The sequence below is a fragment of the Chondrus crispus genome, genomic scaffold (genome assembly GCF_000350225.1).
Source record: "Chondrus crispus Stackhouse genomic scaffold, scaffold_42, whole genome shotgun sequence".
NCBI lineage: Eukaryota > Rhodophyta > Florideophyceae > Gigartinales > Gigartinaceae > Chondrus > Chondrus crispus.
Window position 1 is genome coordinate 396,640 of NW_005179363.1, and position 12,701 is coordinate 409,340.

A 12,701-nucleotide genomic window follows, 5' to 3' on the forward strand; every position below is an offset into this window, starting at 1 on the left:
CTCCTCTTTTTTGTTGCTTTCTTGATGCGCCCCGTCACTGCGGTCGCACCCTCTTCGTCCCCCCTTTTTTCTCCTCTCTTCCTCAGTACCTTCTCTTTAGTTTTCCTTCAATTTTCGTCCTCTTCCTCCTGGTTCGCGCCGAGTCGAGTACTCCGGGGTACTGACTTCTTCATCTCTTTCCCCCATGCCACACTATCGCAGCATCCTCAACGGGCCGCGATCCTGATTACCTCTTCCCATTTTGTCTACGCGAGACCTCGTCGAGTCGAGTCTCCCAATTAGCAGGCGTCCGCGAGACTTCCCTGTTCTGAGTTCTTCTGTCTCTCTTTCGCCGTGCGTTGTCCCTTACCCTCTGCACTTCATCATTGTTATTGTATCGTGCTGCGAGCTCGGCTTTCCCTCGGGGAACGCCACTCTTCCTGTTGTCCGTCCATCTTTTCCCCTCCTGGCGCCTTCCATAACGTGTTAGCGCAGGCTGCGTAACAACGCTCTTCGAAGGACATCAGCGCCTCCATAACTTGTCATCAATTTCGAACGATCCACAACTGGGGTATCCCATTTTGGAATCCTATAAGGATCTCATCCTAATCCACGTAGTCGCTTCTCGCTTTTCCTTAGTCTGCGACCGCCTCTTACTTGGCATCTGCAAATAACAATCTGAAATACTCGGCGAGCATTGGTCTCATTCGCAAACAACAATATTTCTCTATCGCCAATCGAGTCCCTGACCTATTTCAGGGGAAATGACCTCCGAAAAATTCATCCCCTTCATTCACCTCCCTAGGTCAAAGAGCGATGGCGATTTCGTTGCATTCGCGGCGATGGCGTCTCCTACACCTCCCCTTCTCTTATGCCATACACTGAGAAAGATTTGTTTTCGTCCACAGCCTCGACCTCTTTGAGGCTGTCCTTCATGCGAGACGTATCGGGTCCATGTACGCTGTGTCCCGGTTCGGGTCAACGTTCAAACAAGATCGGGTCGGAATTTGTTGAAGCGTCTTCCGTCTGGAGACTGAGAACGCGATACGCTCCTTCTCCTCTGGATGTTTCGTCACCCTTCGCTGTCTTCACAAAAAGAATGAACATGCAGCGGAACGAAAGAACAGTAAAAAAAGAAAGGGAGACAACGAACAGAAACTAAGGGGTCGGGGAGATCGCTGCAGTCTGTCTCTCAGGGTAAGAACAGGGCGCGAGCTTAGGCGTTATCAGTTGCTACAGGCAACAGATGGTTCGTCGACAATAAGCTCGTCGGTTATCACTTTGCTCCATAGGGGTGGCCCTCGCTTTCCTGACCTTTCGGTGCCTCCATGGACAGGGGGCTTATTATATGGCCGCTTGATAGTCCCGTTTGCGAGAGTCGGTGACCGAGTCAAAAAGGCGTAGGTCTCCATGCTTCTAAAATGCTTTCAGCCCTGAACGCTTTCAATTCGACTCGGACGTCCCTAGCGTCGCATCATCTCATGTTCCGACGGTACCAGACACGACGTCCACGTGTGACATGATAGCGCACCTGGGACTCCGACTCAATTTCGACTGACTCACGATCGATCCCTCTTCTCTTTCCTCTCACTTTGCTAAAGCTGACCTTCCTCTCCTCAAGCGACGTTCGAGGCCTTGGTTATTGCCCCGGTCATCGTCCTTTTCCTTCTCTTTCTCGATGCGAAGCTCGGGCTGTTGCTTTTGCTTTTTCTAGGTCGTACAGAGAACAATTCGACTCGAGACTCGAACAGCAGGTGAGATAGGACAGGTTTGTCTGCGCACGTCCTTTACAGTCCAGCTTCGCAGTGTCCATCTTGAAGATCCGTTTTTCGTCAAACCGTCATCGGACCCTCCGCACACAAAGGCATTATCATTATAATAAAAAAATCTCTCAACGAAGACGGGCCTCTCGATAAATTTCCCCGTAGTTGCGATACCGTTCCAGTAGTGAGAACTCGCTCACTGTATTCTTCGATCCTCGTTAGTGAATGCCGGTCGGATGGCTCGCGGGTGACTCATTCCATGATCTTCTGCCTGTCAGACTCTCTTTCGTCCCACTCGTGTGTTCCCTATCCTCGAGACAAGCTTCTGAAATTTCGCAACTTCTCGTCCCTGGTAGCACTAGAACAAACTCGCTCTTCTTCTCGACTCGATACACGCATGATAAATTAATTGAGAACGACGATTCGCCTGTCTGCCTAGATCAGGACTCGACCCGTACGCGTCACACGACTTGTTCGTCGATTCCCGCGGCGCGGGGTCTGGCATCTTACGTACAGTAACCCAAAAAACAAAAAAACCCAACCAAAACAAAAACACGGAAGAGAAAAGACTGGAGGTTATTGTAGCGAACGGGTCAGTGTTTCGTCGGCAATATGGCGACTTGGGTGTGGATGTCGATGTCTCTTGGTCCTGCGCAATTCGCCTGAACCGGTACCGCTGGTGATGGTATTATAGTTTAGAGGAGGGACCACCTCGATCGAGTGACGAGGTCGTCCTGCTGGACACGAGTCACACTCCTGGAAGGGTGCGGTGGCGTCTGCTTTCGCCTATCTGCGAGCTTCTCGTCCCGACTTTTTCTTAGGGGGTTCCCTTTTCGTGTCTTCTTATCAACATAAGTTGCGCGTGTTCTCTGCCGCGACCGCCCGATAACGGACCCTTCGGGACGAAACTTCTTGCTCGTCGAGCATGTTGCATGGGATAAAATCGAGGGTTCGATCGGGGTCGAATTCGAAGCGAAGGGGTTGAGGTCGTGATTTCTTTCTTGGTTCGCGCCTTCTCGTGCTGTTTATCAACCGTACCGCCGGACGGGCTTGGGCGCTTATGCCTTCGGCTGCAACACTCGACAACCACTCCTCGTGCGACCAACAAGTACCACATTTTCCCTTAAGTTTGATTAAGTTTTGGAAGACTGACCATTGTTCGATTTTCGACTTTCACCTCAATTCCCACAGCTCTCTGTCGACATCTCTATTTTTTATTAAATCACGCCCCATGAGGGCGGATCATCGATCCAGGCGTCACTTCGCGTGCGCGCAGCGGCCGCGTGTGATCGTATCCAAGGAGGTAAACTACCTCAGCCTGACACTACAGTGGCGCTTCAATTTTTCAGTGGGGCGGCGCACGTCTCCCCATTCATGTGCGGACCCCGAAGTCAGATTTCCTGACTTATTGCACTCCCCCCCTCTCCATTTCTTGACCTTGCGACGCTCTCCGTTCCACAGGTTGCAGGCCGTCGCACTGACTTCCACTTGTGCGTCTCCTCATAGGAACTATCCTGCTTGTGTGTGCGCGACTTGCGGTGCCAGCTGTATTTTCTTCCGTCGGAAGTATGTCACAACTGTGCTGCGCGGTTGGTGTTCGATTGGCTCCCACGTCGCGTTCTCGGACGTATAGCCGTACCATTTCACCCGGAGAATTAAGTTCTCCTCGTCGTAGCCGTGGTCCACGATCTTGTCGATCACATATTCCTGACTCTCGGCTCCTTCTTCCTGCGTGTCCAACTGTCCTTCCCCCTTCCGAAGAGCCAGCGGCTCATCCTCACCCTGCTCTTCCGAACCTCCCATCTCTTGTAGATCGAGCGGGGTGCCCGCAGCTTCCTGAAATACCAACGGTCCGTCATCCGTCCTGTCCTTCGCTTGCGCGGCGGGTTCTTCTCGTTCCCCTTCTCGATTGAGGAACTGTAGCGCTTGTCGTAGCCCGATTATCGGCGTGTAGTCCATGGGACTAGGGGCTAATTCGACTCGATCTCGCGACACGCGCTCTTCTTGGTCGCCGATGGCAATGAAGACCGTATTCTCAGTTGACTCCTTCACTTGATATGGACCCGTAGCCACTTGTGCCAACTTATGTTTTGGCTCGGTGGCCGTACCTTGCTCTTTCCGAAGGAATACGTATGATCCTGAAGGGATGTCATACTTCGGCTTGCGGAGCCTTGCGTCGAAATTTCGCTTGTAGCGCGCTTGTTCTTTCCGCAAGCTCTTCCCAGCGCCTTTCATCAGGCTTTCCAACCACGGCTGCCATTTCAGGTAGTACGCTCGATTCGAGCTAAAGCCTTCCAAACTTGGCTGTGCTTGTAACGCAATTCTTCTCGGCGCCCGAGCTAACACCAGCTCGAAGGGCGCGATGTTCGTAGTTCGATGAACTTGCGTGTTGTATGCGAACGTCACAGCGTCGCTAAATAGGTCCCAGTCCTTGAGATGCTCTCCAACATATTTTCGCAATGCAGAAGTCAGCGTGCGGTTAAACCTCTCAACTTGGCCGTGGCTTGCGGGTGGTACGTAGTCGTGAACACATTGCGTATGCCGAGAATTCTGCAGACAGTCTGGAAGAACCGGGCCGTGAACTGTGTTCCATTGTCGGACAGCAGCTTGACCGGCGGTCCGTACACGAATACCCAATGGTGAACGAAGGCTTGTGCGATGTGCGCAGCAGATATCTTCTTCAACGGTACGGTTCGTACAAGTTTCGAGTATCGATCGCTGATCACGAGAATATACCGATTTCCTCGTTTAGTTGTAATTAGCTCGCCGAGGATGTCGATGGCGACAAACTCCAACGGAGCTCTGGGCGTGAACAGCTTCATTTCCTTCGTGTTTCTTCTTAACTTCACCCTTTCCCAAGCACATGGGGCGCAATTCTTCGCGACTGCATAGCAGTCTAGGGCCATCGTAGGCCAGTAAAAATATCTTCTCAATGTCTTGTAAAGTTTCCTACCTCCCGGGTGGCCTGCTAATTTTGCGTAGTGGCTCAACTCTAGGACGCGGTCCCTTAACGATTGTGGTATTACCACTTGTACAAGCTCCGCCGCGGTACGGCATAGAGTTCCTTCGAGTTCCTCGGTCTCCATGCTGAACGTTCTCACCTTTCCGGCGTCCATTTCTTCCTTGATGCGGTTGCAGAAGGGGTCGACGGCTTGGTTGCGAATGAGCTCCTCCGGAGCGACAGCTTGGAATTGATCGAGGTGATAAGGGGCCGTCCCGCTCTCAAGAGCGAGGATGTCGTCTAACGCGTCAAAACTGTCGTCGTCCTCCACTGTACCCTTGGCCGGTTCGGCCATAAAGCATGGGATTTCGTCGTCGATTTCGTCGACGGTTTCTCCTGCGGTCCGTAATCTTGACAGGGCATCAGCTTGGCTGTTCGCCTTGCCCTTCTTGTACTTGATTTCGAAATCAAATTCCCAGAGGCGGAGCCTCCATCGGATTAATCGCCCGCTGGGGTCAGTTTCGTTCATCAACCACCTCAATGAGGCATGGTCGGTATGCACAATGAAGTGCTCGCCATATAGATATGGTCTTAAAGTCTGTACGGCCCAAATTACCGCTAGACGTTCTTTTTCTGATACATAATAGTTTCTCTCGGCTGGGGCTAACGTTCTTGAAAAGAACCCGATGGGTTTACGTTGCGCATCCGGATGCGTTTGAAATAATGCAGCGCCGATTTGATAGTCGCTTGCATCGGTATCTACCGAGTAGGGTAGGTCCTTCTTCGGCAGCACCAACACCGGCGGTGCCAAGATGGCGTCTTTGAGCTTATGAAAAGCTTTTTCGCACGGTTCGTCGAATCCTTTCAACTGGACCGGTTGTCCCTTCTTCAATAGTTCATTGAGCGGATGCGCGATTTTCACGTAATGTGGGACAAACCGACGGTACACATTACAAAGTCCCAAGAAGCTTCTGAGCTGGGTCTGCGTTTGAGGGTACCTCACTTGTTCCAACGCCGCGATGCGAACGGCATCAACCTCCAATGTACCTGGCCGAACGACATGGCCCAGGTACTTGATCTTTTCGACGAAAAATTCGCACTTGCGAATCTTGAGCTTCACACCTGCCTTCTCCAATACAGACAGTATTTCATCAACATGAACAATGTGTTCTTCCCAAGACTTGCTGAAGATGATGATATCATCCAAATACACCAGACACGACTTCCATCGGAACGGAGAGAGCAGTATATCCATGGCTCTCTGAAACGTCGCCGGCGCGTTGGTAAGCCCGAAGGGCATTCTTGAAGAACGATACAGACCTGAGTGACACGAAAATGCGGTCTTGTCGCGGTCGCCCTCAGGGATAGGCATCTGCCAATATCCCGAGATCGCGTCCAACGCGGAGAAAACCTTGGTGTCACCAAGCGAGTCCAGACATTCGTCCATGCGCGGTAAAAGGTACGTGTCCTTCACCGTTACCGCGTTTAACCTGCGGTAGTCTACGCAAAAACGCATTGACTTGTCCGGCTTGGGCACCAGCAACACGGGCGACGCCCATTCTGACTGCGCTGGTTCTATCACTCCTGCCTCTAACATCTTCTGTACTTCTGCATCTTCAATCTCGCGGGCTTTAGATCCTGCCCGGTACGGAGCTTGTGCGATGGGGCGAGTCTCGGGGATCCACTCGATCCGATGGACTGTGGTATTAATTTCACCAAGCGTCCCATCTCACATCCTTGAATACTTCTTCAACATCCGACGGAATTCTTCGCCCAGCCGGTCCAGCACGTGGCTCAGGTCGAGTTCCTCCACGTCCGGCGGTGGCGGCTCCATCCTGCGTTGCGGCTTCGTAGATGCCGACGGGGAGAGCCCTGCCGACCGTTCTTCTGGCTGGTCCTCGCGGCCTTGATCCGACGGTTCGCATCTTGTCTCGCCCGTAGGCGTCTTGGTAGAATTAGGAAAATTTTCCCTCTGCCTTTCCTGAATTCCGAGAACTTCACCAATGGTGGTTTTGCTCTCAAGCACGGCCCTTGGGTGCGGTAATAATTCGGCCACCACTTGGCCTTTTTGCACCCTGACAGGGTACGTCCTAAAATTCGCAACGAGTGAACGAAATGGCCTGTCAGGCTCAACCTGTACAACCCCATTCGTACACGTCAACCCGTGCCTTTCGTACAACGACGAGTACGGCTGAACCACAACCAAGCCCGCCCTCTTCGAGGTGCAATCCACGACGAGTTGCGTCCCTGGCTCGATAGTCGTGGCTCTTGTCACTTTTACCTTAGGGGGAGTTCGCTCCCCCTTTCCATCATTCTTGTCCTCTCCCGGGACGAGATTCTTCTTCCCTTTTCTCGTCGAGAACCGCCTAACTATCGGAACCTCCGAGAAATCCGCCAACTCAACCGTTTTCTTCCTTGGATAAATTGCTTCCACAAACCGGTCACAGTAGTCCGCGCCTAGAATTAGCGGGACTGCTAGTTTTTCGCATACAATAAACTCGGCTGCGGCCACGAATTTTCCAAGCCTCACAGGCATTCTAATTGTGCCGAGAGTCCGGAGTGGCCTATTGTTCGCGTCGCCAATGTCTTGGGTCGGTCCGTAGGACACCAACATTTACATTCCTGCCGGAAGTTCCGACCTTCGAACCAAATTCGGTCCGGCACCTGTGTCCAACACACACAACACTCGACTCATCAATCCGACCGTTGGTCCAATATCCGCGTAAACTCTGTAGTTTTTTCGCGCGAGGACCAAGATCTTTTCAGAACATTTTTGTTGCTTAACCCTGTACCAGGGCCTACGAATTTGATCCATCGGACGATCCTTGTCTCGACTTAGAATTTTCTTGACAGCAGTCGGCTCCTTCGGCTTACCCCTTATTTCAACTACCTCGTCGTCGAGGCCTTTCCTTCTTGCTAGAGACGGGGAACGGGACTGAGTCACGGACGCCGTACGTTGAAACTGCGCCTCTCGTGACTCCCTCGAGATTCCTCTCTCTACTTTCCCTGCGGCGGAGGGTTCCCTTTTCACGTCCGACGACGCGGGCCCCGCGGCGGGCTTTCTGAAGTGTTGGTTCGACCTCGGCATTGAAGCACTCGGCGTGCTCGCCGTCTGCGAATCGAACCAATTCTTGACCTTCAGATAACTCGTCGATGGTATCCCTAATCTCTCCATCGGAGACAACGCCTCATAATTTCCCAAAACTCGGTGCATTTCCCGGAGGGAAAGAATGCACGTTGGCGGGGCGTGCCCCTTTTCGTAACAGTGATAGCACACCAGTCCGTGCTTCTTGACGGGATATTGTGGTCTAGGTCCTCCACAGGCCGGCGGCCTTCCTTGATATTGCGGCCTTCCCATCCATCCTGGCCTTCAAATCGTTGTACCCTTGTCTTCCATCGGAATGCGCGACGCCGGCGTGTGGCCGCGCCCCCGGAACATCATCACGGGATCCGTGGGCTCTGAAAACGACTCCGTCGTGTATGTGGGCGTCGGTAAAGTTGACGACCCGCTTGCCTCGTAGTCCTCGTGTCCGTAGCCCTCCAATGGCTCAATAAAATTGCCTTCGGCTACCAATGCTCCTTCATAATGATTTTCGCTGCTTCCGTGCTCACCGCGTTCATCTGACGCGGGGATTGACTCTACTAAGTGGACGGCGGCGTGACCTTTACGACCGGGAGAAGAAGCCCTCGGCTTCTTCCCCGCCCTGAACGTCGACGGCGTCTGAATCGTGACCTTCTTGGTGTTCTTGTCCTTGGCGCGGCCCGCCGAGCCATGCGCCTTTGCGTATTTTACCAATCTCAAAAATGAGACATCTCGGTTATCTTGTCGATACTGCGAGACCATGGGCTTAATACTGGCATCTAGCCCCTCGATGAACATGGTCATCTGCTCCTCCATGAAATAAACATTCCCACAGCGATTACTCACGTCTGTTAGGCGAATGTAAAATTCCATCTCATCTTCAGACGGTTTTTGCTGAACTTCTCACAATGCGAGCACGGCTTGACGGATCGACTCGTCCGTTGCGAAACTCCTCAACAACCACTGTACGGCCTCTGGCCAAACGAACACCTTTCCGTGATGGGACCCGGCCGTCTGAGACACCGAGGTGTACTGTCTCAAGGCGACGCCGCTTAGAAATTCGGGCAACAAGCGGATCGCTTGCCCCTCGTTCATATCTTGAGTATCAAACTCTTGAACTAACTTTGCCAAAAAATCCAACACAAGGACCCCGTCCTCTCCTGTGAACGTGTTGTCCTTCTTCACCTTAGGCGGTATATCTCTCCTGATTTTTCGCACGGCGGTCCGCCGGGAACTTGACAAAAATGTCTGCGGGTTCCTCAAGCGGTACGTTCGGTACGAAAGTAATTTCTTGAGCAGGTAGTTGGTCGGATTCAGCTTCTCCAACTCCTCCCATCGCGGCCCGCGTCGCGTTGCGACGTCCTCTGGCTCCGCGTCCTTGTCTCTCCGCGAGGCGGACGAAGTGATCCCGCCCCGTCTGGAGGTAATTTTCTTGCCCTGCGAAATTCCTTTTCCTTCCTCTGAACGATGTTCGGAATTGCTGGCGTGGTTCGACGAACCGTCGTCACCATCTTCGGAAAGGTCATTCGACTAGGTCATTGAGTCTTGGTCCTCCGGCTCGTCACTACAGTGACTCTTGCTCCGGCGTCGCAGATTCTTCTTCGAAGTCTTCGACTTGGAACTCCGCTGCCCTAGCAGATCTGGTGGTCCAGTAATGGTTGGTGCTGGTCATTTATTGGCGGATGATTGGTTGATGTAAAAGCGATTGGTTGGCTAATGGTTCAGGATATTTTACACGATTAATTTGTATCTATCTGCATGGAATAACATCTGGTCGATTGCGAACTGGTTCACCGACCAATTGCCTATTGCCGATCGTTTTCTTAAAATGGCTGATATGCTATTTGGTTGGTCGACTAGTTGCAAAGGATAGTAACTGACCAATCACGGCTGTCATCGACCATACAGAAACACAGCAGTATGCTGCACAAGTAACTTTACAGTACTTCGAAGATTTGCAGCAGACGTCAACCCCCTACATCCCCTAATCCCCAACATGCATCCCACCATCCCACCATCCCTGATCCTTGGTCCTCACATTACCTCCCACCATCCATCCCCCGCCCCCCTTAGACCCCCCCTCTCCCACCCCGACCGCACTCCACCTCCCCTTGTTCGCTGTGCCCCATCCAAACCGCCCCCGACGATGTCCGCCTTCATCCCCCCTCCCCTCCCCGCTCTCCCACCTCCGGTCCCCCCGAACCCACCCTCGCCGTTCCCCCTCCCGCCCTCCCCTCCGCATGACCGCCACCGACCCGCGCCTGCTCCCCTTCTCCGCGGTCCTCTCCTCCCTGGAGAACGAGGGCGCGTACGCCGTCATGGCGGCGGCGGCGGCCGTCGAGTCCGCCACGGGCAAGCCCGTCATCCACCTGGAGATCGGCCAGCCGGCCTTCCCGACCCCGGCCCCGGTCGCGGACGCCGCCATCGCCGCCATCGCCGCCGGCAAGACCAAGTACTCGTCGCCGCGCGGCGTCGCCCCCCTGCGCGCCGCCATCGCCTCCTTGGCCAACCGCCACCGCGGCCTCGCCGTCACCCCGCAGCACGTCGTCGTGGGCTCCGGCGCCAAGCCGGGCCTGTTCCTCGCCACGCTCGCCCTCGTCCGCGGCCCGCACGACCACCTCCTCATCCCGGACCCGGGCTTCCCGACCTACCGCGCCATGGTCGCCGTCGCAAACGGCACCGCCGTCCCCGTCCCGCTCCGCCCGGACATGCGCAGCTTCGACATGCCCGCGCTCGAGGCCGCCGTCACCCACCGCACGCGCCTCGTCGTGCTCAACTCCCCGGGCAACCCCACCGGCGGCGTCGTCCCGCTGGAACACCTGCGCCGCATCGCCCAGCTCGCCGTCGAGCACGACTTCTGGGTCGTGTCGGACGAGATCTACAGCCAGCTGTGCTACGAAGACACGTACACGTCCATCGCCAGCCCGCCCGGCATGGCGGTCCGCACGGTCGTCGTGGACGGCTTTTCGAAGAGCTACTGCATGACCGGGTGGCGCCTGGGCTGGGCCATCATGCCGCCGCCATTGGCGGAGCGCGTCGAGCTGCTGCTCGTGCATTCCGTCGGGTGCACGGCGACGTTTACCCAGGAGGCCGGCATTGCCGCGCTGGCCGGCGGCGGAGAGGTAGAGATGCTGCGGCGCGAGTATAGGAAGAGGAGGGACATCGTGGTGAAGGGGCTGAATGCGATTCCCGGTGTGCGGTGCGACAGGCCGCAGGGCGCGTTTTGCGCGTTTGCGGACGTGCGCAGCTTTGGCAGGAGCAGCAAGGAGATTGCGGACGTGCTGCTGCAGGACGGGTTGGTGGCCGTGTTGCCCGGGACGGACTTCGGGGAGCAGGGGGAAGGGTTCATCCGGCTAAGCTATGTGAGCGAGGAGGAGGAGCAGAGAGAAGGGTTGCGCCGCATCGCCGCCACGCTCGGCAGGCTGCGCCCGGTGAAGGCGGTGGCGTAGATGTAAGGAGGAGGAGGAGGGATCAAGGGCGGGAAAATATTGGCCACTTTTCGGCGAAACTTCCGCTCGCTGCCCCTATTTTTGGGTCGTCTTCGCGTCCCCCAGAAAACATTTCGGCGCCCCGAAAAAAAGTACGAAAACTTTCCCAAATCAATAACTGATCCATCGTGCCGGCGACCGTGCGGTGGCGGTGGCGTAATCATCTCCTTCACCATCCCCCCCCCGCCCGCTGTCCCTTTTCATTTCCACGCCGCTCCCTCCCACCCCTCGCCGTCCCTCCCCTCCCCCCATGGCAATGGCCACCAACCTCGGCCCCACCGCCATCTCCCACACGGCCACGCACTTCGCCGTCGCCCGCCCCGACTCGGCCTTGGACCTCTTCACGCTGCCCGCCTTCACGCGCAGCAGCCACCCGCCGCCGGCAACACTCACCCCGACCGCCCTCGCCCTCACCTCACGCACGGCGCGCCTCGGTCCTCGCACGAGCGCAGCACTCGCGCGCGAAGCAAAAAAGAAAAGAAAAAGGAATAAGATGTAGTAGATGTTGGACATTCTTTTACTTTTTCGGGGAAGGCGACGACAGGAAAAGAGGAGTGTGGAAAGGAAGAAGAAAAGGAACACAGGCTCTCTTCGAGAATCACGCGTGCAGGCAAGACGCCCGGGATGAGACTTTTAGCACCCAAAATGCCAGCAAAACGACAAAGAAAAAACCAAAGAGCCTGCAAAGGGAAAAAGGGAAAAAAGTGGCGGCAAGCCTCTAAAACTTGAGTGTCTTGGGCTTCTCCCAGGTCAAGTCGGGGTCATCGCGTCCAAAGTGTCCGTAGGCGGCGGTCTTCGAGTAGATGGGGCGGAGCAGGTTGAGCTCGCGGATGATGTGCCCCGGGCGGAGATCAAAGTTGGCCTTGACGATGTCGGTGATCTCGGCGTCGGACTTGGAGCCCGTGCCGTAGGTATCAATAAACAGGGAGAACGGCTCGGCGATACCGATGCCGTACGAGACTTGGACAAGGCAGCGGTCGGCGAGGCCTGCGGCAACGACCGACTTGGCGATCCAGCGGCCTGCGTAGGCGGCGGAGCGGTCGACCTTGGTGGGGTGCTTTCCGAAGAAGGCGCCGCCGCCGTGGGCGCCCCAGCCGCCGTACGTTTCGATGCTGATCTTGCTTCCGGTGAGGCCGGCATCGCCATCCGAGCCGCCGATGACGAAGCGGCCCGACGGGTTGAGGTGGTCACCATCTACCAAGATGGTGCGGTCGTCCAGATACTTGTCCGGGATGACCTTCTTGATGACCTTCCCCATGAGGTCTGTGGCGATCCATTGGCCTACAAGTGGGAAGGTTCGGAACTCTGTGCAGGACTACACCGTTTAGTCCCAGTATTCCAGACAACAACAAGCAAGTGCGAGGTCAAGGGTGGTGATTCTGGAGTCGGAATACTTGTCCTCCAGCTGTTGACAGACAAAAATTCAAAGTCATTCCCTCACATCAGGA

At 55.2% G+C, this 12,701-nt stretch overlaps 2 protein-coding genes across 2 annotated transcripts; one reads left to right on the top strand and one right to left on the bottom strand.

Annotated features, from left to right (window-relative positions):
- Positions 1-10,005: 10,005 nt before the first annotated feature.
- On the top strand, positions 10,006-11,214 carry CHC_T00006498001 (hypothetical protein). Its single transcript, XM_005719096.1, has one exon. It carries the CDS (start codon positions 10,006-10,008, stop codon positions 11,212-11,214), a length of 1,209 nt encoding a protein of 402 aa, XP_005719153.1.
- A 757-nt stretch (positions 11,215-11,971) lies between these two features.
- Positions 11,972-12,511, bottom strand: CHC_T00006499001 (hypothetical protein). Its single transcript, XM_005719097.1, has one exon. The coding sequence runs from the start codon at positions 12,509-12,511 to the stop codon at positions 11,972-11,974; it is 540 nt and encodes a 179-aa protein (XP_005719154.1).
- Between the last annotated feature and the right edge of the window lie 190 nt (positions 12,512-12,701).